This window comes from Hoplias malabaricus, chromosome 15, assembly GCF_029633855.1.
Source record: "Hoplias malabaricus isolate fHopMal1 chromosome 15, fHopMal1.hap1, whole genome shotgun sequence".
Classification (NCBI taxonomy): Eukaryota; Metazoa; Chordata; class Actinopteri; order Characiformes; family Erythrinidae; genus Hoplias; species Hoplias malabaricus.
The window spans coordinates 35,207,139-35,232,271 of record NC_089814.1 but is presented as its reverse complement, the minus strand read 5'-3'; the positions used below and the strand labels follow the sequence as shown (position 1 = coordinate 35,232,271).

General features: G+C 43.6%; 1 protein-coding gene across 2 annotated transcripts in view; it reads left to right on the top strand.

Moving 5' to 3' along the window:
* ap3b1a (adaptor related protein complex 3 subunit beta 1a) overlaps positions 1 to 25,133 on the top strand; it is a 62,034-nt gene that overhangs the window by 2,374 nt on the left and 34,527 nt on the right. For both annotated transcript variants that reach the window (XM_066646014.1, XM_066646013.1), the window contains 14 exons: positions 7,921 to 7,996; positions 9,162 to 9,236; positions 12,553 to 12,648; positions 13,223 to 13,383; positions 13,511 to 13,577; positions 19,603 to 19,785; positions 20,417 to 20,572; positions 21,053 to 21,150; positions 21,226 to 21,280; positions 21,527 to 21,598; positions 22,273 to 22,335; positions 22,453 to 22,585; positions 23,234 to 23,343; positions 24,064 to 24,240. In XM_066646014.1, the coding sequence (XP_066502111.1) occupies positions 7,940 to 7,996; positions 9,162 to 9,236; positions 12,553 to 12,648; positions 13,223 to 13,383; positions 13,511 to 13,577; positions 19,603 to 19,785; positions 20,417 to 20,572; positions 21,053 to 21,150; positions 21,226 to 21,280; positions 21,527 to 21,598; positions 22,273 to 22,335; positions 22,453 to 22,585; positions 23,234 to 23,343; positions 24,064 to 24,240 (1,503 nt within the window). In that variant the 5' untranslated portion in view covers positions 7,921 to 7,939. The remainder of the gene's footprint in view (positions 1 to 7,920; positions 7,997 to 9,161; positions 9,237 to 12,552; positions 12,649 to 13,222; positions 13,384 to 13,510; positions 13,578 to 19,602; positions 19,786 to 20,416; positions 20,573 to 21,052; positions 21,151 to 21,225; positions 21,281 to 21,526; positions 21,599 to 22,272; positions 22,336 to 22,452; positions 22,586 to 23,233; positions 23,344 to 24,063; positions 24,241 to 25,133) is intronic.

Here is a 25,133-nt window from a genome sequence, read left to right as displayed (position 1 = left end):
TCGGACAGAACTAAAACACTAGAGGCTGAGCGAGTTTCTACACTCTCAGTTAGCATTTAACACATACTCCAAGTAGCTTTTCCATTTTCGTATCTATGAAAACAAGCGCTCAGAGGCTAAATACGATGAGTAGCCCCTTGTGAGGTGAGATCTGACCTGTTAAACTCAGAGATTAGCATCCAGACAGGATTAAAATGATCAGACCACTGCTGAGTTCAGTGAAAAACAGCAGGAAATTCAGCCTGTAATTTTCTCCGAGGATGTTGGTGGGGAAAAACAAAGACATGGTCGATTTGGATGGAAATAAAAGTACAGAGGACCCCTGGTAAAAGAGAGAATTACCCCAGGACCCTGCTCGGACAGGGCTTTATTGTTCCTTACAGGATGTGTGCTGTACTTTCTTCAGCGGAAGTGATGTAGATATGTGATCAGAAGTCTTCACCTCAGACACATTCAAAATGGCGGACATAAGGGATGCCAGATCTATGCATTTTGGGAGTCTGTTACGATGAGGTCAGCCGCAGTGCAGGTTAATGCCAGGCGTGAACAGAGGCGAAGTGTATTGGCAGTGCTTTCCTAAAGAGATACTCTGATTTTTAGAAAGAGAAAAACACCCTTGTCTTTACCTTAACTTTTTGTACTGATTTGTTATCATTTATTATTCATTCAAGCCAAGAAATGATTTTTGTCTGAACTAAGCCTAAGATGCTCTGTGTCTACTGTGTCAGCAGGGGGCAGTAAACATCCAGGAGAGGGTGTTCTCAGTATCGCTGACAGTGGAATACTTTCACCCAGAGTGTGAAATGTTTGCACTCGGCTGATTCAAAGCCAGAGTTTGCTTTTCGTTTTCTAACAGGGGAGCACCATCTGTGCTGAGCAGGTTGATGAATGCACAGTGCGTTGGGATGTGGATTTATTTGCATTCAGCAACATAAACATTAGTGAGGCCAGGTGCTGGTGTTGGAGGATTAGTTTCGGATCCTAAAAAACGCTCTCAACAGCTCCAGGAAGACATTGGAAGGAGCTTCAGTTCTCCAGAGAACACAGATCCATGCTCTGAAGACATTGAGGGTTGATACTCCTCTAAACAATATTTATCGCTGAGCATGGTCACCTCTGTCTCATGTATTTTGCAGTGGATTATCCATTCCGATAAGATGTAGTCATACTGTAAATATGTTAAATAGTTGAACTCGCCCACCTCTGCCATTGCATTAGGTCAGTTTTTGTGTTGTATGTCCGTTTAGGCTGGTGTGGGTTTTTTTTTTAATATCGAATCAGCAGACTTTCGCTCACATGACTTGGAGCAGGAGCCATTGTTCATAGACTGCTGTTAGACTGCCACACACACACACACACACACACGAACAGAGGCAGTCTAATATGGAGCCGAGTGATGTGCCCAGAAATGTAGTGGAAAACCAACCAGGGACCAAACAGAGTCCAGTACCATGCAGTGAAAAAAGCACTATCTGTGACATGAACAGATTTGTTAATAATGTCCTCATGCATGTTTTCTCTTTGTCTTTCGGTACTATCCCATTGCACGGTACCTACATGGCTCTGCTCAGCTCGACGTGTTTTTCAGCCCTGCTTCCTTGTCCCTTTTGCACTCCCACAGATTCCCCTCCGAAATGTCTCAAATCTCATCTCTAATGGGAACAGCAGGCTTTGGAAACCAGCAACATTAAGCGTTGTTTACTCATCGTGTGTTGACATGTTGTTGTTATAGCGCCATCATCAGTTCAGACAGAACAGTAGAGTTTGTTCCTTCCTTGTTGCAGTGTCCAGCTCTCGCGTATGAACCTCTTCAAAGGACCATGCCGTAATTTTACAAGCTGCTGTTGTGAGTTGTATAAAAACAAATAAATGTGATCTCTGCTGTAGCCGAAAAGTTAGTGCTGGATGTCTGGATTGTGTGGCGTAGAGTGATGACTCACTCTGGACAATCAGCTCACTCTAAGGTTAACACGCAATGGTTTAGTCCCTACTCAGCTCACTCTAAACAGGGTCTGAAGAGGAACCCGGTTCCAGGACCAAATTTACCAGATGGAGAGAGAGAACAGATGAGTCGAGTTGGGTGCTTGCAGTGGAAAAGCAGCCTTTTAAAGACATTTAAAAATATATTATGGCCTGTGTTTGTCCAGAGTCTTGGGTTCTGTGGTTTTGTGTGTTGGAGCATAGCAGCAGACATTAAGTGCATTTCTTGAACACCATTGTGCTCTGTGAGACGATTACGACCCATTTAGCTTTTGATTACTGTGTGACTTCTGTGGATATAATCTCCACACACACACACACACACAACCTCACTACCGGAGCCATTATGAAGGCAAATTATGCAGAAGCAGGACACGACTTCTGCGGCTTGTAGAACAACGTCATTAGCCGAGGAGATGAGGGTTGGGAGTGTTGAAGCTTGTGGGGGAAGCGTTGCTGGAGATGGAGCTGCAGCTTCTACTGAGAGAGAAGGGCTTAGATGGAGGAAATGATGCCTGAGATACAAGCTGATCGTTTTCATGCTGAAGAATTTTTTGTGACTGTATTAGAGAGGAATAAATTGGGATTTAGATGAAGCAGGTTGTTACTGCTACAGTTGGATGAGTACTGCAGTGTTTTTTTGGTCTATTTTGTATGCTTTGAATTTTCAGTTTTTGTGGGCTAGTGATGAAGCGGTTCTGCTTTATATTGATGTAATATAAGAAACAGAACCTCACCGATATGGACCTGTAACTCGCTCAGCTGGGAGGTAGTATTGCCATTGGTTAAAACAGCACCCACTGGTGGCAAGGACTGGACGGTTTCAATAAAAACGTACCTGCACTAATCGATTTTATTGATTTATCGATACATCGTTGCAGCCCTAACTGTGAAACTGGCTTCAGAGGTTGTTATTTTTCCCATAATGCAGTGGTTGTACACCATTGTGTTGGAGAGGAAGGTGTTTCTGGCTGGGTTTGGCTCTTATCTGGCCCTCCAGAGCTTTGGGGACAGGAGTAGTTGCAGGAAGAAGAGGAGATTTATGCTGTAAAAGTGATGAAAGGTTTCAGTGTTTACCCTCTCGAGATAAGAACCTCCAGCTTCCCCTGGATCCTTGAAGGTAGAAGCCGCTGCCCTGAGACGGATCTGGATTCCAGCGTAACATGACTGTGGCGTGCGTCCTCCTGAGACTTTGGTTGGTCTGGTTTGTTTGTTTGTGCTGTTTACGCTTGGTCTTGAGGACAGCATTTAGGAGGAAGAGTTTGGAAGTGTTTGCCAAGGTAAAGATTAACAGGAAACCGGCCCGACTGGAGTCTTCGTGCGAGGCGTGTGACTACCGTAGAACAGCGTGTCCAAAAACACGGCAAGTGGTGGTCACTAGGGAAGAAACGTTGGAGTCTTGACACTGGAGTAGAGCTGCTAAACTGAAGAGAAATGGAACCGGATCTGCAGAGCTTTGAATAGGCCCTCTGTTGCCCTTGTGGTGTGTAATTGATGAGTGATGGAACAGCACTGAGCTGTGTGACCATCTCACGTGGTTCTCCAGCTCATCAGCGCTCAGAAGAGTGAGTGAGTGGACATCGTGCTGTCCTTTTCCTCAGGATTTAGGAGCTGTCCTGTTCCTGTTATGAATCAAGGCGGGGGTTCTGATCTTCATTTGGGATTAAAGTCCAAGTTTTCCAAGCATTGGCACGAGGATCAAATCTACAGCTCTTGTCACTGGTTACTTTTGAGAGACTCTTTCCTGATCTTAGTGTCGATTGGTGGACTGCATGAATCTATACCTTCTCTGACATCTCCGGGTGGATCTGTAGCGCTTCTCAAAAGTTCCTCAGACCGTATTTTTAGTGCGAGATGAACGCCGGCTTGTCCGGACTGCGCTCTGAGGCAGCTGGAGTCGTGAAGACCGTTCTGGTCTCCGCAGAAAATCTTCAGCTCACGCTGAGGTCAGACATCAGCCTGGAGGAGCGCGCCCTCAGCAACCATGAGGAGTATGGAGGCTCGGCGGAGGCAAAAATCAAAGGGTATTCAACACCACAAAACACTTCAGCAGTTCCAGGAGTTTGACTCAAATACATGCAGGGGAGTGTAGTAGTGCTGGACGATATTGGCGCGAATCAATATCACGATTAAATTAACATTTTACCTTTCTTTTTATTAAAGAATTACTTTTTTTTCCCTCAACCCCTCCTCATAGTCATTATAGGTGGGACATTTGTTTCTAACGTTGCTGGGAGAACCATTTCCTGTTTTTGAGCCGTGCAGTGTTCATATTTGGCGTGTGATTGTGTTCAGTGTGAAACAGACGGAGGGATTAACTTTGGTCTTAAACAGTATTTTTCTGAATGTTTACATTTGACATTTTTTTTGTTCGTTTTTGTCGTCTTCACTAAAGTCAAAACATAGACGCAGCGCTTTTCTTTGGTCCAGGCTGCTGTAATTGCTCGGTCCGTTTCCATGTTTAGGTTCTCCTCCATGTGGCAGGTTCATGTTACTACAGCGCAGTAATGTAGTTTTAAAGGAACAGTGAATGAACACACAGTGGGTATGTTTTAATAGAATTAAAAGAATAAAACAGTGTTTAATTATATACGCAAGAATACATTGATTAGAAGTTCTCAGTGTCGATTCAATTAATTTTTTACTTCATCTGCAATTAATTGCCCAGACCTAGAACGTAGGAATGCACACAAATTGGAATTGGGAATGGGAATCTTGCAAGGAGACCTACTCCCTAAATAGTGCACTTTAAAAAATGTATAAAAGTAATTCTACCACATCACTACATTGTGTACTACATAGTGTAGAGGCAGATGTTTGAGAGTCAGTCCTAGTGGTGTGGAGGGGTAATTGCAGAGCGACACAGACACCAACGCAGCAGTTTGAAAGCTCATAACGGCGTAGGCTCTGCGTCGAGTCAGCACTGAAGTATAAATCAGCCTTAACTGCTCTGATACCAGTGATACAGGAGTAAGAGCCTCAGCTCTGCCTGTGTGTTTCTCCACACACTCAGAGGGGAACAATTTGTCTCAGCTACATCAAAGAGTACGTTGTGTAAATAGGGAGTGGTTTAGAAATGATATAACAGCTCAAATAAAGGAAATAGGAATGAGGAACTCAAACAAGGAAAACGCAAATGAAGAACACAAACTGGGAGTTCTCCAAAAGAAGCTTGATACACAAATTAAGAGTTCCTACTTTCTCTAATATATATATAATATTTAGAACAAGACAGTGGCCCAGTGTTCCTGTGGCATAAAATAAATGTTAGCAATTATCGGTTCTAAGTATTGGCCCAATGTCGATAATCTTTAAGAAAGCAGTTATCTGATGATGCTGATATAATTCTGATTTCATGATGCAACCCTGGATTCAACCTGGGTTTCCCACAATGTTTCTGGTGTTCGTAATCTTTGGCTGTGCCACGTCCGAGGTCCCTTTGGTGCAGGGAAGACGGCTGGTATCAGAGTCCTCAACACCTCCTGTCAGAACAGAGCCACTAGAACGCAGGGACTGTGTTGATTCGTGTTTCACTTTCAGATACATTTCATTTGTAGCATTCCCAGTGTGTGTTCCTCATTTGTGTTTTCCTTGTTTGTGTTCCTTTCTCCTTTGTTTGAGCTGTGACACAATTTCTAAAACACTCCCTCTTTACTCAATGTTGGTGCCTCTGTTCGGTTCATCACTGACTCCAGGTCAGAGGCTTTTGAATGTGTGAGAGGTACGACAGAGTTTTTGGGGCGGGGGGGGGGTTCCGAGAACAAAAGTCAGAACAATCCAGAGAATTAAGTCAAAATATAGTCAGAATATATATATATATATATACACACACACGCACACACACACTTCCTATATCTTTAAAGTTAGTTTAAATATATTACAATTGTCAAAGTCAAAAGACTTTGTTATTCTTGGCTTTTTTATTGTCCATGTCAGTATCAGAATTATATCGTATCAGCCAAACGTAAGAAATGATATCGGTTTTGGGGTGTATTGTCCAGACAACTTTGTTTTAGGTAAAGTTAGGGCCCAAGTTCTGAAAAAAAAAAAGTCATGGGAGCTCAGAAGAAAGCATTTATAATACCTCTGCCTTAGCGTCAAGCTCTTGAAACCCATACCCGTCCAAGTAGGTTTCTACTACAAAGACCCTGGAACTGTTTGTCCCATCAAGGAGTGAGTGATGTAAGCTGTTTGTATTTTTCTGTTTAAAGCACTAGATCTGCAAAAATCACATGTTTGATGTTTTGTTAAATTAGAATCACTTTACTGGTCACAGTGCTTGGACACAGAGGAATTTGTGCTCTGCATTTAAGCCAATCCGTGCAGTGAAACACACATTTACACACACACACTAGGGGGCAGTGAGCACACACAGGCCCAGAGCGGTGGGCAGCCCTAGCCATGGCCATGGGGCCCTGGGAACAGTTGGGGGTTAGGGGCCTTGCTGAAGTGCACTTCAGTTATGACCTGCCGGCTCTGGGGATTGAACTGGTAAACTTACAGTTGCAAGCCCAGTTCCCTGACTACTGGGCCATGGCTGCCCATGGACATGGAGCTCCAAGGCTAATGGTGTCCTGCTAGTTCACTGTAAGTGCTGTTACTGTGAAGAAGAAGAATCCAGGTGCAACAACATCCCAGCCATGTGGATGTTTATTTATTAGCTTTGATCTTTTGACTGCATGGTACCTACTCTACTGGACTCTACCTTCTGTTTGGTCCCTGGTTCCTGCTTGGTTTTCCACTCCCACAGCTCAGATGGAGAGTTAGTGCTGGTCGTCTGCGTTGCGTGGCGTAGAGTGACAACTCTCTCTGGACATTCGGCGCTCTGCAAGGTTTATACGTCACAATTTAGTTCCTACTCGGCTCGCTCTGAACCCAGAACCAGATTTACCTCATGGAGAGATGAGACCATGCATTGGAGAAGCACCATTAGAAACCACATAAGCAAGTACTTGAAATTACTAAAAACTTCAACACGTACTTTTGATAATGAAGCATACACCACACAGTTACCACACCCTCACCCTAAGGTTGCTGCACATCATGCGAGTAGCTGTCTCGGGCGGTCCCGCGGCAGCTGAGCATGCTGGGAAGAAAGACTTTTTTCTTCGGTCCCTTGGGTGGGCAGACAATCAGACCTTATACATAAGAACACCAGTGAGGGAGGGGGTCTGGGGGAATGAACAGCATGTGCTCTGACTCAGCTAAGCTAATCTAATCTGTCCCTCGTTTCTTTAGTGTGGAATCGGTTGTTTCGCTGCAGCATGTCTCTCACACCTCAGGAACTCAGGACCTTGTAGTTTGTTTTTGTTTTTTTTGTTTCGTCCTGCAACAACCAAACACATCTGGACCTATGTATTTTTTGGTTTTGTTTGTATCCTGCGTGTCCAAACACATCTGGGAGTTCTGAACCTTGTGCTTGGTTTGTGTGTGTGTGTGTGTGTGTGTGTGTGTGTGTGTGTGTGTGTGTGTCTTATTCCATACACTTCCGGATCTTGGACCTTGGAATTTGTTTGGTTTTGTTTGTGTCCTTCACAATTCAAACCAAACACATCTGGATCTCTGAAACTAGTTTGTAGCGTTTGTTTTTTATTTATTTATTTTTTTAAAGTAGTATGTAGTTTGGACTGTGTTTGGAAGGAATGGTCAGCGTGTGGGGATATGGACAGTGTGGAGCGTATCGGCTTAGCACTCCAAAGCAGAGGTGTGTGTGTGTTAAAAATACTGTCTCTAAGCGACCCGCTTGATTAAATCTGGCCCTAAAACGAATCGAGCGTGTCAATGAATCAGAGTCGGGGTGAATCGGTGTGAAATGAATCTGTCGTTGAAAGGAAGAGTGGTGTGTGTGTGTGTGTGTGGCTCTGTGTGTATGTGTGTCTGTGTTTGTCTCAGATGGGCCCTGAGTGTGAAATGAATCTGAGTGAATTGAATCTTTTTCAGGAACGAGGATCTGAAGGAGATGCTGGAGAGCAATAAGGAGTCTCTGAAGCTGGAGGCGATGAAGAGGGTGGTGGGGGTGAGTGTGTGGACATGTGTCACTGTTATTAAATTACAACACGCCTTTACCTTTTTTAACTCATTAAGAGGTCGTACCTAAGTATTTAGAAGAAGTGTAAACATGCATTTGTTAAAGCCAAACATATTTAGAGCTTTTCCATTTATAAAATATAATTGCTGTCCAAACAAACGAGTATCTCCCTGTGTCTGTGTGGGTTTCCTCCGGGTGACTGTCTGCAAGGAGTGTGGTGTGTTCTCTCTGTGTCTGCGTGGGTTTCCTCCGGGTGACTGTCTGTGAGGAGTATGGTGTGTTCTCCCTGTGTCTGCGTGGGTTTCCTCCGGGTGACTGTCTGTGAGGAGTGTGGTGTGTTCTCCCTGTGACTGTCTGTGAGGAGTGTGGTGTGTTCTCTCTGTGTCTGCGTGGGTTTCCTCCGGGTGACTGTCTGTGAGGAGTGTGGTGTGTTCTCCCCTTGTCTGTGTGGGTTTCCTCAGGGTGACTGTCTGTGAGGAGTGTGGTGTGTTCTCTCTGTGTCTGCGTGGGTTTCCTCCGGGTGACTGTCTGTGAGGAGTGTGGTGTGTTCTCCCCGTGTCTGTGTGGGTTTCCTCCGGGTGACTCTCTGTGAGGAGTGTGGTATGTTCTCCCCATGTCTGTCTGGGTTTCCTCCGGGTGACTGTCTGTGAGGAGTGTGGTGTGTTCTCTCTGTGTCTGCGTGGGTTTCCTCCGGGTGACTGTCTGTGAGGAGTGTGGTGTGTTCTCCCCGTGTCTGTGTGGGTTTCCTCTGGGTGACTCTCTGTGAGGAGTGTGGTATGTTCTCCCTGTGTCTGTGTGGGTTTCCTCCGGGTGCTCCGGTTTCCTCCCACTTTCCAAAAACACATGTTGGTAGGTGGATTGGCGACTCCAAAGTGTCCGTAGGTGTGAATGTGTGACTGTGTGTGTTGCCCTGTATCCTGGCGCCCCCTCCAGGGTGTGTTCCCGCCTTGCGCCCAATGATTCCAGGTAGGCTCTGGACACACCGCGACCCTGAACTGGATAAGGGTTACAGACAATGAATGAATATTTAGTAAAATCAGCATGTCTTCGAAGCCTGTTAAATATCTGTAGGTGATGATAAATCTGCTCTGTGTTTTTTGTAAAATATCCAACACGCTTTTCTCAGCTGATCGTATGATTGTGGTCTTTTCAGCTGGTAGCGAAGGGGAAGAACGCATCAGAGCTGTTCCCTGCAGTAGTGAAGAATGTTGCAAGCAAGAACATTGAGGTAAGAGAAGTGTAAACCACACACACACACACACACACACACACACAGACACACACACACACACTTAAATACCCAGAGACATTCACACACAGAAAATCATACCTGCCCTGTTGGGGTCCTGACCGTTAAAGAAAAGGGGCAAAGGAGGCCAACAAAGTATGCAGAGCAACGGATGCACTAAAGTCTGTAACTGTAGAGGTACAAAGGGCTCCTGTGTGATCAGTGCAGCTGAGATTGGACACATCAGTCCGTTTATTTGGGATAAATTGGGATATAAACATGTTATCGATTAATCTATTGCTGATTGATTTCTGTTGATTAAAAACTTTTATTGTTTGTCATGAGCAGCCTTTTGAAGAAGTCATTTTATAGATGTAAAGTACCTCATGGAACTTGAGGTTCCAGCGCACACACTCATTCACTTGTGTATGAACTCACTCTGTTCGTTAGCCTATAGTTCTCCACAAGGTGTCGCCACTCGCTCACACTCAGGCACTGCTCTACAAAGCAGTTCTATTCAGTGCTGGGGCGATAATTAGCATCTGTACGCTACCTTAACAGAATTAGAAGTTAGTGTTCTCCTTCAAGTGTGTTGAACTCCAATGACATTGTGTTAGCCACGGTTTGAAGTCGGTGCTGCTTTCACCTTCCCTGGTTGTATCTCTCTCTCTCTCTCTCTCTCTGTTTATTTTTTTCTCTGGGCCGTTCAGCAACTGCTTGTGCCCATTAGCCCCTCAGCTCATTGATATGCGTCTGAACGCTCCAATCCCTGCTCAGAAGATGGCTGTATGTAAATGTAATTAGCAGCCGGGGCAGATGGGTAATGTCTCTCTTTATGAAGTGACTGATGTGTTTCGTTTTGCCGTTAATCGGCGCTGTGATGATGATGGAACGCCTGGCCGCAACTTTCTGCCCGCTCGCCACCCCGAGAGCTGGACGCAATTACCACAGGCCGACCTCTGACCCCTTTAACCCCGACTTTAGAGGAGTGTGAGCAGCTTTTGCCCCTTAACTTTATTTATGCAGCGCCTTTTGTACTTGGAGAAGATCACAGGGGAGGTTTAGATGGTGTAAACCAAACAAACAGAAAAACAAAGGAGGAAAGGTATAAATGTTAGTGCTGTCTTTATTTATGTTTACGCATGGAAGGCATGCAGGAATTTAATGCGTTAATTTTTTTTTAATTCTAATTAATCATTTTATCATTGGCCACAGCGTCCTTCCATAGTTCTCTCATTTTACAGAGTCTAGTGACGTACTAGTGGTTATATTCGACGATGTAAACACAGCCTCTGTACTGCTGAGTTCAGAAGGGGGATTACTTTTTATTTATGCTGAAATATGTATTAAATAGCATAACTATATATCTCTCTGTCATTCTCTCTGTCATTCTTTCTCTCTCTCTCTCTCTCTCTGTCATTCTTTCTCTCTCTCTCTTTCTGTCTCTCTTTCACTCTCTCTCTCTCTCTCTCTTTCTCTCTCTCTCTGTCTCTCTCTCTCTCTTTCTCTCTCTCTCTTTCTCTCTCTCTCTGTCTCTTTCTCTCTCTCTCTCTCTGTCATTCTGTCTCTCTCTCTGTCATTCTGTCTCTCTCTCTCTGTCTCTCTCTCTGTCTCTCTCTCTGTCTCTCTCTCTGTCTCTCTCTCTGTCTCTCTCTCTCTCTCTGTCTCTCTCTCTGTCTCTGTCTCTCTCTCTGTCTCTGTCTCTATCTGTCTCTCTTTCTTTCTCTCTCTCTCTGTCTCTCTTTCTCTCTTTCTCTCTCTGTCTCTGTCTCTATCTGTCTCTCTTTCTTTGTCTCTTTCTCTCTCTCTCTCTCTCTGTCATTCTGTCTCTCTCTCTGTCATTCTGTCTCTCTCTCTCTGTCTCTCTCTGTCTCTCTGTCTCTCTCTCTCTCTCTGTCTCTCTCTCTGTCTCTGTCTCTCTCTCTCTCTTTCTCTCTCTCTGTCTCTCTTTCTCTCTCTCTGTCTCTCTTTCTCTCTCTCTCTCTGTCTCTCTTTCTCTCACTCTGTCTCTCTGTCTGTCTCTCTCTGTCTGTCTCTCTCTCTGTCTGTCTGTCTATCTGTCTCTCTTTCTTTCTCTCTCTCTCTCTGTCTATCTGTCTTTCTCTCTGTCTCTCTCTCTGTCTCTCTGTCTCTCTCTCTGTCTCTCTTTCTCTCTCTCTCTCTGTGTGTCTCTCTCTGTGTCTCTCTTTCTTTGTGTCTCTCTCTCTCTCTTTCTTTGTGTCTCTCTCTCTCTCTTTCTTTGTGTCTCTCTCTCTCTTTCTTTGTGTCTCTCTCTCTGTCTCTCTTTCTTTGTCTCTCTCTCTCTCTCTCTCTCTCTCTCTCTCACACACACACAGTTTCATGTTTGACTTTGTTTGAGCTGTACAATGCTAAAACTCTTTGAAACATTTGCTCAGCAAATTAAGAGATTTAAATTCAAAAATGAAACTACACTGAAATGTTAGAATAAATAATGGTTTCCTCTCACATTAAATCGATAGACACTACTAATATAAATAAAATGACTTTTATTATAGAGTTAAATATTCATTATTAAAAGCTTCAGTCTTGAGAAGGAGCAGTGTGATTAATCACGATCAAACGGTGAGATTTATTAGTAGTGTTTTAAAGTTTGCTTCTTTAGTTTTGCACTGGCCCTCCAACACTAGTTTTCATTATAATTGATGAAGCTTTCACAACTATTAGGATCACACCTGCTGTAGACATTTTATTTTTGCCCCTGATTTTTATTGTGCTTTAATGTTCTGTGTTGGAGGATACCAAATTAGAAATTTGAATATAGAACTACCATCCAACACAGACCTTTTACAGCTGATATGATTTTTCACTTTAGTTTAAGGTAATGCAGTTTTTATACAAATAATAATTATTAAAGCTAAACGGACTATAATGAGTTTAAACTGTGTATTTCACTTGTGGATACAACACATTTGTCTCCCACACTCTCCCTTCGTTTGTGTTCTCTCAACTCCCCTTACCACATACAGGAGCACTTTCTTAGCCTACATTTACAGACTGTAAGACACCCGTTGCTCTGCACACTTTGTTTGCTTCCTTTCCCCCTGTTCTTCAATGCTCAGGACCTCTGCAGGTCTCTGACTTTACATCTACAACGTGGACCAACAAGGTAGGATTGTCTAACAGAGTGGACACAGGGTGTAAAAACTCCAGGAGGCACTGCTGTGTCTGATCCTCTCGGACCAGCAAAACACGCTAACACAGCACACACACTTTTAATGTGTGTGGTCAGTCAGAAGAGAGACAGAAGAGTGTTCCTGTGCGTTCACCCGGTTTAACCTGTGTGTTTACTCTGCAGCTGAAGAAGCTGGTGTATGTTTACCTGGTCAGGTACGCAGAGGAACAGCAGGATCTTGCTCTCTTGTCAATCAGCACATTTCAGCGCGCCCTCAAGGTAAGAGCCTTCTACGGTCCTTACTGCATGCCACACCAATTGTATCACAGGGTTCAGAGTTTAGCAAAAAGACTTATCTACATTTTGAGATTACAGGTCTGTCCCAAACCCATTGAGCTTTGTATATAGAGAGCATTTTACAGCTGATATTCTTACATGCCTTAAGTATGCTGCCTACTGAGATACCTTAATTTGTCTGAAATATAAGGCAGCATCAAGCTATTCCTCAGCCGCGAAGGCAATCCCATGATGCAATGCAAGCACAGCTCCCATCTATTTTGCTCTTCTCCCAGAGCATAAATAATTAAAATCGCGATTAAAAACAGGAAGGACTTCATCGCGCTAAATCTCTGAAGGGACGCTAGCAGCTGAGGGAACAAGCTGTGGCGCAATTGCTCTCTAACTACAGTGTCTCGAAAATCTGCCAACATGAGGACAGAAACAGGTCGACTTAAACAGCTGCCAGTTGAGTCAGTGCCTACTTAAGGGACAGACCTTATACACTATATATATATATATAAAGATAAAGAAAGTAATACAAATGTATGTTTATTTATATTTCTCTTGTGTGTAGGACCCCAATCAGCTGATCCGGGCGAGTGCGCTGAGGGTTCTCTCTAGTATCCGGGTTCCCATCATCGTCCCCATCATGATGCTGGCCATCAAAGAAGCAGCTACTGACCTCTCGCCTTATGTCAGGAAAACCGCAGCTCATGCCATACAGAAACTCTACAGGTAGGAACACACACACTCACACACACACGTCTGTTCTACACCCCTTGGTTTTGTTTACATTGATAACAAGCCTAATCTAGATTGTCTACTTGAAAATATATCATTTCTCTCTCTCTGTCTCTCTCAGTCTGGATCCAGATCAGAAGGAGCACCTCATTGAAGTGATTGAGAAACTGCTGAAAGACAAAAGCACAGTAAGTTCTTCCTGTTCGTCCTGCATTTTTTTCACCATCCTTCAAAATTTGGGTCAAGGAGAAGAGCCTAGGAGCGTAGCACAGTGCGAGTGTTGGGGGAGTGAAGCTGTGGGAAAAAAAAATACATCAATAATGTAGTTGTGTAGTTGCATTATAAGACCACTAGAGGACACTGTAGCTAAACATATATTTATTTGTGAATCTCATCGCTGCAGTGCTCTATCGGTCTGTTGGGGCTTTTCATGTCCTTCTGAGCACCACCCAAAAGCACCTACCTTCTCTTTTCCAGCAGGTATTATTTCTTACTGGCTCCTGATCATATGTTGGGCCTTTTGTGGTTGTTATGAACATGTAACAAATTCTAGAAACTCAGAAACCAAGCGAACCCTTTGTTAGTCCTCCCTCTGGTCTGTACCCTAAAGCCTTATGGCCTGTTGTTGTGGGCAAATATCAGCTTAGAGACCTGAAGCAGTGCACATTCACAATAAGGAACATTGCCAACACAGTTTCATATCCCAAAATACATCTTACAGTTCTCGCTTGTGGACGGCAAAAGCAGGTGGCTATTCAAGTTCATCTTTGCCTGTGTCTCCCACAACTCCGCAGGTGCAATCAGAGTCAGCCTGGGGTTGAGCAGATGGCCTCTTAAAATAAATAAAAATAAATAAATAATCAACGGTTGCCACCTGCCATCACTATTGGCTTAATTAATTATTTTTTTCACACTGATCTCTGCCTTTATTTTTAGGCCCTAAACTGCAGTACCTTGTACCCTTGTCCCCGCTGACCTCTGCGCTGATTCTTTCTAAACTGTGCTTATGTTCCCTATGTCCTGTTTTCTATGTCATACACTAATACTCTATTAATCACGCTCTTTTTTTTATTTTTAGGTACCTGTTTCCTTGTTCCCTCATTCTCTAAAGGCAGCACTCCTCCATGTGCACTTATTCATTGTGAACCCTGTGACAAAAAACGAAAACTCAAGATTTGTTGAACTGTAATGGGGTGGGGGTTAGGTTCCCACCTCGGGTGACTGTCTGTGAGGAGTGTGGTGTGTTCTCCCAGTGTCTGCGGGGGTTTCCTCCGGGTGACTGTCTGTGAGGAGTGTGGTGTGTTCTCTCTGTGTCTGCGGGGGTTTCCTCCGGGTGACTGTCTGTGAGGAGTGTGGTGTGTTCTCCCAGTGTCTGCGGGGGTTTCCTCCGGGTGACTGTCTGTGAGGAGTGTGGTGTGTTCTCCCAGTGTCTGCGGGGGTTTCCTCCGGGTGACTGTCTGTGAGGAGTGTGGTGTGTTCTCCCTGTGTCTGCGGGGGGTTTCCTCCGGGTGACTGTGTGAGGAGTGTCCATAGTCGATGCTCACACATGGTGTTGAAGAAAACCACTGAAGAAATAAAATGGGATATAATATATTAAATGTCTCGTAGGTATAAAACATAGTGTCCTGAGGCCCCCCACACACCCACACCTCGCTCCCATCTACTCCTCCGTATTCAAGCTGTAAAATGCGTTTTGGTGCATGTCTAAAAGCATCTCATAAAGCTGGAGCTGTTTTAAGGGTGGGGGGCTGTGATTTACAAACGCCCAAGAGCCAAAGTGTGTGCTCAGTGTTTAAGGTAATGGTGCTGTGTGTGTGTGTGAGATGCTTTACTGTGATGAATCTATTATTTCTTTGCTAAAAGATAAATGTCCCTTTCCACGTTCACATTCATTCAGCCCCGCCTTTCCTCTTAGAGGGGGACAGGTGAATGCGATGCAGCCGTCCCTTTAAGGAAAATGTGATGTGTGTGTGTGTGTGAGAGAAAGGGAGAGAGAGCTGGCTTAGCATTGTCCGACCAGCAGGCGCAGCATCAATCATGGAGCTATAGCTGTGGCAATGTCTACGGTGTCTCTGATGACCCAGCACTCCCTGTTCCTTAATTAGAATTCATGACAGAAAACGTGCTCCTCCCCCCCTTTTATAATTTTATAGGAAATTTATTGTTATTAGAGGAGCCATTTGCTTAGTGTGGGTTTCCATTAAGGTGTTGTCAAGCTGCAGGGATGGCTGTAGGGGCATTGGATGGGTGTGTGTTTGAGAGTGTGGGGGTGGTGTGGTTGATGGTGTGTAGTTTACCTTGAAGCTGCTGGTGGGTAAAGAGGGAAGGCAGGAATTAAAGTACGATAACAGACGAACAAGAGCACACAAAGGATAAACAGACATCTGCACTCTTCCTTGAGGCCTCCTCCTCTGCTGCTTTTCTCCGTTTTCTGAAATCCAGAAGTGTTCCTGAAAATGGGGAGAATGACATGATTGTCCTCCACATGCTTCCACTGAGACGGATGGTTAGCGTGAATCCCATTTCTTATATTTTCCCTTACCCCTTGTTTTTGCCCCTTAGAGCTGAGTTACAGGGTGTAGTGGTTAAAATCTCTACCCTAGGAAACGGGGCGTAGCAAAATAAACACAACAAGCACTGAGTGGAGAAAAACACAAGTGCATTAGCCCACTGCAGTCGTGAGTTTAGCGCTGAGTTTGGGTTAAAAGAGAGAGGAAGGAAGCTGTAAACAGACAGGTATATGGCTCTATCTTCTGAATATGTGTGTTTTGAGCCTCAGTTCACTGAAAGATCTGCTTTGTTGTGCTAAACCACAAGGGCCTGATAACGCCAGCTGTGCTTCAAAACAGTGTACACCGTCTTATTTCACTTATTTTCAAACTTTTCTGTTCCTCCTGCACCAGTTACTGAAATCTGCTCTCTCTCAGAAACGGGTTTTTATTGTCAACAGTAAAACACCGCCACATCATCCATGTTATTCCCTTTACCTGGCAGTGGTGTTAATGTTGTGGCTGGTCGATGTGTAGAGTATTGTCAGTGTTGACAGATTGCGTGCACTGTGCATGCTTTTGTTTTGCAGCATACTATTGGCAGATTGCTGTGTTATTGGGTGTGTGTGTGTGTGTGTGTTTGCACTGGGGTGTAGCACCAGCTCCAGCCAACGAATGCAGAGACACGTTTCTGAGGCGATGGGTAACCATGACAATCTCTTTGGGAGCTGCACAGCATCTTCCATGATGGCAAATTTCCATCTCTCTCTCTCTCTCCTCTCACACACACATAGGAACCAAATAGATTCCCTATTTTTATTCTTTTCAGGCTCGGTCTTTGTCGCAGTCGTTGATACATGTTGCAGATTTGGGAGAGAGCGGGAGATGTTTGCAATTTCCCTCCGTGCCCGAGCGCTGGTTATGTTCATGTAAGCTGGCAGAAAAAAGGGCTGTGCAAAGTGGAATATAAAAATAGAAAGGTGAAGTGGAAGGTCTCCTGTGGCGTACATGCTTCCAAATGCTTCCTCCATTTATTTCTGACTCAAAGCTTTGTGAAACAAGCAGAAAGTTTCTGTGGAAAGTGTTGCTTCGAAACCTTGAATTAGGACACAGATGTAACACTAGTGTTGGGATCTTTACGCGCCTGTAATTAGTTGAACCTAAAAGAGCAGTGCTGATTCTATACACCATAGCCATGATACACAATTATCAAAACAGATTGATGTGTACATGTGCGCCTTTATTTAATTACCTACAACATGGCTATTTTAGTAATTTATTTATTAACTATTGTTGTAAATATTGAATGCTTTATCACAATGAGTTACTGACTGCATTAACTTCCCTCCCGTTCACCGGCAGGTCTGGAGACCTTTCCCTTTCATTCGCAACCTGCAGGATATTCTGAAAGATAAAATAGAAAAAAATTCAGAACTTGCCAGCCTTGGTCCTGTATGAAAATAAATAACCTTTCTTCTCTCTTTCTTTAGGGGAAAGCATAGATAGATACCTATTTAATAACAAGGCAAAGGGAGAGCCACTGACAACAGATGCTGTAACTGCACTGAAACAATTCTATATTAATCAATGGCTACGTTGACATGCAACTTCATTCTTATTATATTTGGCCATTCTGAGCCAAAATCATGCGCGATTTACCACTTAGTACACACGTTACTGCGGTAACGCACGCATGAAGTCGTAAAATGTGTGGCTGTGTGTCAGATTCTATGCAGAAATCAGTACTGCTGAATGTACGATCGAGACCAATAAACATCAACAAAAAGCAACAATTTAAAGTGAAGCAGCAGCATTACATGTGTATTAACACTGATGTTATACAAGTACAACAGTAGCCAGAGGTGACCGACAGTCAGATTAATTTTCAAACTATTAACAGTTAATAAAAAAGCTTTGCTTAAATGAAATCTACATGAAATAATAGAGTTTTGTAGATGTTAGTGTCACAGGAAAATGGAATGATTTTCACCTTGTTTCAGAAAGCGTCGTGGTAATGATCCAGTGAAACACACTGTAGTGGGGAGAAAGCCATCGAAAGCCAGTGTGTTCTCTCTGTGTTTGTGTGGGTTTCCTTCGGGTGACTGTCTATGAGGAGTGTGGTGTGTTCTCCCTGTGTTTGTGTGGGTTTCCTCCGGGTGACTGTCTGTGAGGAGTGTGGTGTGTTCTCTCTGTGTCTGCGTGGGTTTCCTCCGGGTGACTGTCTGTGAGGAGTGTGGTGTGTTCTCCCTGTGTCTGCGTGGGTTTCCTCCGGGTGACTGTCTGTGAGGAGTGTGGTGTGTTCTCAGTGTGGTGTGCCTCCGGGTGCTCCGGTTTCCTCTCACAGTCCAAAAACACACGTTGGTAGGTGGATTGGTGAATGTGTGAGTGTCTGTGTTGCCCTGTGAAGGACTGGTGCTTACAGACAATGAATGAATGAATGAATGTCCTATGTAAATTTTTGCACGAAAGCTAAATGACAAGTATTTGTCATTGTAATTTAAACATTACAAGCAAAGTCCTGCTTCCATGGCCTTCACAGGTCAAGAGTTGCATTACAATGTATTTATTTATACATATATCACAGCCCCCCCCCCCCCCCCATCTTTTTCCACTTGGCACCACAGTGAAGTAAGGCGTGTAGACGGTTTACAGAGACATCAGGTTAATTCAATGTGAAATTCAAAAGCTGTTGTGTATGGAGCTGTGCTTTATTCAACAAGGAGCTGTTCATTTTCAGCCTTGGTTTGTACCTGCATCAAATGATCACATTGGATTTGGACTTAACAACTTAATTTTCACAAACAGCAGCAACAACGAAAACGCCTGGCCTAGTGTAGCCTCATTTACATGGCGCTCTATTCCCATACAGAATAAGGCACAAAATTACCAACAACGTACGCGCCAAGGTCACTGAAAGTCCAGGGCTCTGTCAGTGGGGACTCGTGTTGTCAACACATTTTCTCGTTTCTTCTGAAACACTGAAATGGACTCAGTTTGGAAATGTTGGGTCTGTGGGTTTTCACAGGGGGTTTAAAAAATAAGGACGCGTTTCCCTGGATGCTGCTGTTTGACGGAAAACACATTATGTTCAGAAGTGTGTTCGTGAGAGAAAATCCTGCTGTGTAGTTTTCCACGTGGATGCTTCTCCTTTTTGGGAATAAACGTTGTGGTGTGCACTGCAGTAACGACTCTTGAATCAGAACCAGCCGAGTTCAGGAGGGGAGGGAAGGACACAGACCGCTGTGGATGTTCCAGATCTGATGACAGAGCTGAGCTTGATGGTCTCCTCCCTCTCAAAGGTGAAGCTTTCAGAGCTGTTCATTTGATGGGGGCAGTTTTTGGTGAGACACCAGGTTCTCTGTGGTTTAAACTCCAGTTTTGGAAACTCGTCCTTGTGCAGGCAGATTATATTTATTGTCTCCCGAATGAATGAATAAACCGTACTCTACTGGAAATTAAATAAAAGGATCTGTGCTGTGTTGTGTGACTGTGAAAAGAGCCAGAACCCGATGCTGGTGTCGAGTAGTTAGGTTTAGTTATAGTCTCTTCGTTTCAGGGCATGCCTGTCTACTTACACTAGGCCTCGTTTTCTCGCATCACACACATGAAAAATAAAACGTGTTTTGATTTGCTGCAGATACTGTTCCATTTCTTTTTGTTCCATAAGGCTGATCTGAATAATCAGATATTTGCTGAAGTGTGTGTGTCTGTGTGTGTGTTGTAGCTGGTGGCTGGCAGCGTGGTTATGGCGTTCGAGGAGGTGTGTCCGGATCGGATTGATCTGATTCATAAGAACTACCGTAAGCTCTGCAACCTGCTGATGGATGTGGAGGAATGGGGACAGGTGGTCATCATTAGCATGCTAACTCGCTATGCTCGGACCCAGTTCACCAGCCCATGGAGAGAGGTGAGTGGGTGGGGGTGGGGCTCCTGAGAGAGTGAGGGGTACATTGTTGAGAGAGAGAGAGAGAATATATATTAAGCACTTTCGGTCAGGCAGGAATTACATATTTGTAGTGATTTAGTACAAATATATTGGTTCTAAAAAAACAATTTTTTTTTCCACAAGGGACAACACAGAGCAAAAATATTAACTACCCACTTTGGTATGTTGCGGATGGAGAGTGTAAGATACTTGGTACTGACATAATATGGCCTGGATGTATCTTAACTGCCCCACGTTGGGTACCCACTTTTTGAAAGTGTCAATTCAGGACCTACAAAGCAGTGAGTGTCACTTTACAGTGGAAAAATTTTGTGAGGTCCCAGATTCATCAATGGGTCACATTTATTGGTGGATAATTATATTATTAATTGATTTTAAAAAAATAATAAACAAACAACATATTAGGCTGGTATTTGTAATGTTTTGGCTCAACAGTGTAAACTGAGAACGTGGTCTCTCTTTTATTGTAGTAACAGCATTAAACATGAAGTCAGGGATGTTTTAAAATGCTTCATAGAACCAGTGTAGTTCATCTACACCATACTGTGTTTATAAATACTTCAACTGTGTGTATGTGTTTGTATTTCCGTAGGACGCCATGTTTGATGAGAACAGTGATAAGACTTTTTATGACTCTGACGAGGAGAAGAAAGAAGGTGCAACTCCTACAAAGCCATACATAATGGACCCGGACCACAGACTCCTGTTACGCAACACCAAACCCCTCCTACAGAGCAGAAACACTGCTGTGAGTGTACACACACACACACACAAACACACAATCAGCCTATAAATCCTGTAATAATGCTTTAAATGTGGTGGTGGTTTCACTCTGAAAACCTGTGTAACAGATTCAACAAACTCACATCACCATTAAGAGCTGAGAGAAGGAGAATATTATAAAGATTAAATCAAAATAAATGCAACAATTTTGCTATCAATGCATTTAATTAAACAGACAAATAAAGAAAGAATTTAAAAGTAAGTGGTGACGGAGCAATCAACAGATTCTTAAATACATTCTCTAACACTGATAGATAACTCTCTCTCTGTCTCTCTCTGTCTGTCTTTCTCTCTGTCTTTCTCTCTGTCTTTCTCTCTGTCTCTCTCTCTGTCTGTCTTTCTCTCTGTCTCTCTGTGTCTGTCTCTCTCTCTCTCTGTCTCTGTGTGTCTCTCTCTGTCTGTCTGTCTCTCTGTCTGTCTGTCTCTCTCTCTCTCTCTCTCTCAGGTGGTGATGTCTGTGGCTCAGCTCTATTGGCACTTGGCGCCTAAACATGAAGTCAGCGTTGTTACAAAGTCTCTGGTGCGACTGCTGAGGAGCCACAGGTTGTATTTCGTACACTGTTTCACTCATTTGTGAGTTATTGTCTAAATACTTACAGCTCTTGTTTTCCTCCTCAGAGAGGTTCAGTATATTGTGCTGCAGAACATCGCCACCATGTCGATCCAGAGAAAGGTATCAGTCAGCTTTGCTCTGATTTTGTGAATGGAATTACAGCTTCACTAGAGGTTTAAAACATGCTCATAAATCGAATGTAATCGTAGCAGGACATTCCGTAATTAAAACAGTGTTTATCAATGCAGATGAGATTGTTCTGTTGCTCTGAGCTGGTTGAATATAATCTGGGTAACAGACTGCAGTACGATGAACATTTCAGGACATCTGAAGACCACTGACTGACTTGTTTGTGTGTGTGTGCAGGGCATGTTTGAGCCGTACATGAAGAGTTTCTACGTGAGATCGACGGATGCTACACACATTAAAAAACTCAAGGTAGTAAATCCAAACCTTAAGTACTCTATATTAACATGTTTTACCACTGCATGGTACCTACTCTCCTTGACTGTACTCTCTGTTTGGTCCCTGGTTCATGGATGGTTTCCCACTCGCACAGCTCCTCCCCTCCGAAGTGTATTTGATGTCGTCTCAAAACCCCGCCTCTAACGAGAACAGTGGGCTTTAGAAACCACAACAACAGCCGCTGTAACGTTAAGAGTTGTTTACTCATCGTCTATTGGTGTGTTATTGTTTGGGACTGAACACAGCTCCGTCATCAGTTCAGACAGATCACTAGAGATTGTTTCTTCCTTGTTGCAGCGTCCAGCTCTCGCTGGATTCTTTTGTCGGCCACTGATCCAAGGAGCGTTTGAACCGCTTCAAAAGACCACCCCATAATTTTACGGGAGTTTTGGAGAGTTAGTGCTGGACGTCTGCATTGTGTGGTGTACCGTGACGACTCTCTCTGGACAATCAGCGCTCTGCTCAGCTCAGTCGGAACCACGAGAGAACAGAGACTGAAAAAAACAACCCAGTTCCAGGACCAAATATACCTGATAAAACTGAACTAGTCAAGTAGAGCAGAGACCCTGCAGTGGAAAAGCAATGTGAGTGTTAAAGCCGTATTGAAGTTCTTAGTGTGTGTAATATTTATGTATGTGTTTTCACAGCTTGAAATTCTGACAAACTTGGCGAATGAGGCCAACATTTCCACCATACTCCGAGAGTTCCAGGTACTCTGTTTGTGAGAGAGAGAGAGAGAATAATTAGATATTACTCATCAGGAAAGCACTATAATTACAGTTACCGATGTTGGTGAATGTAGGTTGGTTTTGTGTAACTTGTTTCAGACCTATGTCAAGAGTCAGGATAAAGCCTTCGCAGCTGCTACTATCCAGGCCATCGGCCGGTGTGCCACCAACATCTCTGAGATCACAGACACCTGCCTCAACGGCCTAGTGCTGCTGCTCTCCAACAGAGACGGTAAATAGATACTTTTGCAAATATATTTCTTTACTGTCATAGTGTGTTACACTGCAGTGTTTTGTTCTGTGGTAGCCCACAGTGTTCTTCATTTATTTAGTTTATGTTTAGGACGTAAAGGTAATTTTTATTAATCTAAGATTGATAAATGAAACTCATTTCCAAAACTTCCTAAAAATTTAAAAGTAGAGAAAATGGGATTCCTATCTGGGACCTGCTATCTCCCCCCAAAACTGTCCAAACAAATACCGACCAACAGCCTTTAGAGGGTTTATCAACTGTGTTCATTCTTCCTTCCGCTTTGAGAAGACCAAGTCAACACTGGGTCTTGAAAGTACATGGAGCTGGAGAGAAGAATTCTGCACTGACCAGAGGAGACAGACACACAAAAAAGATACCAGTGCTCTTAAATCCCATCATCTTCTAAGACTGAACTTTAGAAGTGTGGAAAAATGCCCCGTTTCCTGAAAAGAGAGGAAGCCATAGTAAAGGCAATGGATGAACACAACACAGACGCATTAAAAGGGACCCTGAATGTGGGAAAGGCACCATATAAATACAAGTGATGATGATAAAGATGACAGTTTGGTAATTTTTGGAATTAATGAAAAGGAAGCAAATAAATAACAGCTTTTTCTATTTATTCAGAGACGGTTGTAGCTGAGAGTGTGGTGGTCATTAAGAAACTGCTGCAGACTCAGCCGTCCCAACACAGTGACATCATCAAACACATGGCCAAACTCTTTGATAACATCACGGTAAGACATACACACACACACGAACCAGCTGTAAGTGTCTGTCTTTACTTATTTATAGCATTAACTTTCAGTGGAATTTCAATGTAAAAGGATTTTATTGCAAGGTCATTTTGGAGCATTTCTATTGGTCCATTCTTCATGAAATTTTCACACAGTGTGAAGGACAGCTGCTGTGTTCAAATGACGCTGGAATAAAGGAGAGTGATTACAGTTATGCCTCTTTGAATTCCGGAAAATTTTTAGTGAAACTCTGGAGTATCAGGTCCGGAGACGTCCAGGAGCAGTCGTCCACACTTCAAATCGCGCACAGCGGGGGATTTTCTGCGTCAGATGTGCTCGTAGGGGCAGAGCCTGTGCAGTGCATGCAGGAGAATCTCCGGAATATTTCCCGTTCTGTTCTCACGTCTGCTGACTCAGGTTTCACCCGGAGTCTTTACTAGAGCACGAGGAGGATAAAGTCCGGGTAACGTCTGGGACGGATGTTGCAATTGTTCTCATTCACACACACAACTCCTCCGGGTAAACTCCGGAACATTTCTGGATTACCGTGCATGTGTGAAAGAGGCATTAGCCTGTAAACACTACACACTCTACACATGTACTTACCTGCAGGTCTCGGCAGTCATATATTAAGTCACAGCTTTTACTGCTGGTTGATGTAATCCAGATTGTCATAGTCAGTGTGTTTTCTTGTTTGTGGGGATGTCCTCGTGTGTGCAGGTACCTATGGCGAGAGCCAGTATTCTGTGGCTGATTGGCGAATACTGCGAACATGTGCCCAGAATAGCTCCAGATGTTCTGAGAAAAATGGCCAAAACCTTCACCAGCGAAGAGGATATCGTCAAACTCCAGACCGTGAACCTGGCGGCCAAACTGTACCTCACCAACTCCAAACAGGTACGTCGTCTCACCTCGCTCTCACAGAGCACTGCTGTAATAGGGCCTCAGTTTATGGGAAATGATGGGTTAAATTGAGTACAAAACCTGATATACAGTGCTGTGCATCAAAGACCCTCTAATATCAGAATAAAGCCAACCCCATTATTCCAGTGTTTGGGGGAATGTGTTGGTTTAACCCTTTCCACACCTTTCCTCAAGAGGTTATCGTCCAATTCCTAATTTTAGAGGTTAATAAATACTTCACTACGTTAAACCAAGTGTGCTCTTGATTTAACAAATCCATACGATCAGGAGAACATCTGGAAACACACTTTGTACTTCACACTCGCTCAACACAGTTACTACTTTTTAGAAAAACAAACACCATGTTTACCGAATAAAAAAAAAGCTTCTTCAGATAACTTTGTATTTTATTTTTAATACAGACAAACCTTATGGGCATAAGAGATCATATTAATGATAATGGTCAATATTACTGTAGCAGCATTTAGCTACGGTGATACACACTTTCATGGTTGAAATGTAGGTGTGTGTGTGTTTTCATTACTGCAGTGTCGATCTGTCAGCAGCTTTGCCACATGATTATTTTTTAATGTTGCTTTTCTTTACGCCCTAGTGGTTTAATAATCTTCACACACACGCGCGCACACACACACACACACACACACATATATGATGACAACTAAGAGGAGACCTCTATCACTCACCTTTAAACTAGTGTGACCTTATGAGAACCCAGCACACACTCGCTGCAGGTCCTGTAAAAGAGGTGGGTGTGTGTTTGGAGGGTGTAATGTAGACCACGCTTACATCATGTTGAGTGTTTGTGTTTTTTTAAGTATTTGTTGAGAAACACTTAATTTTTCTATTTTCTACAAAGATAGGGAAAT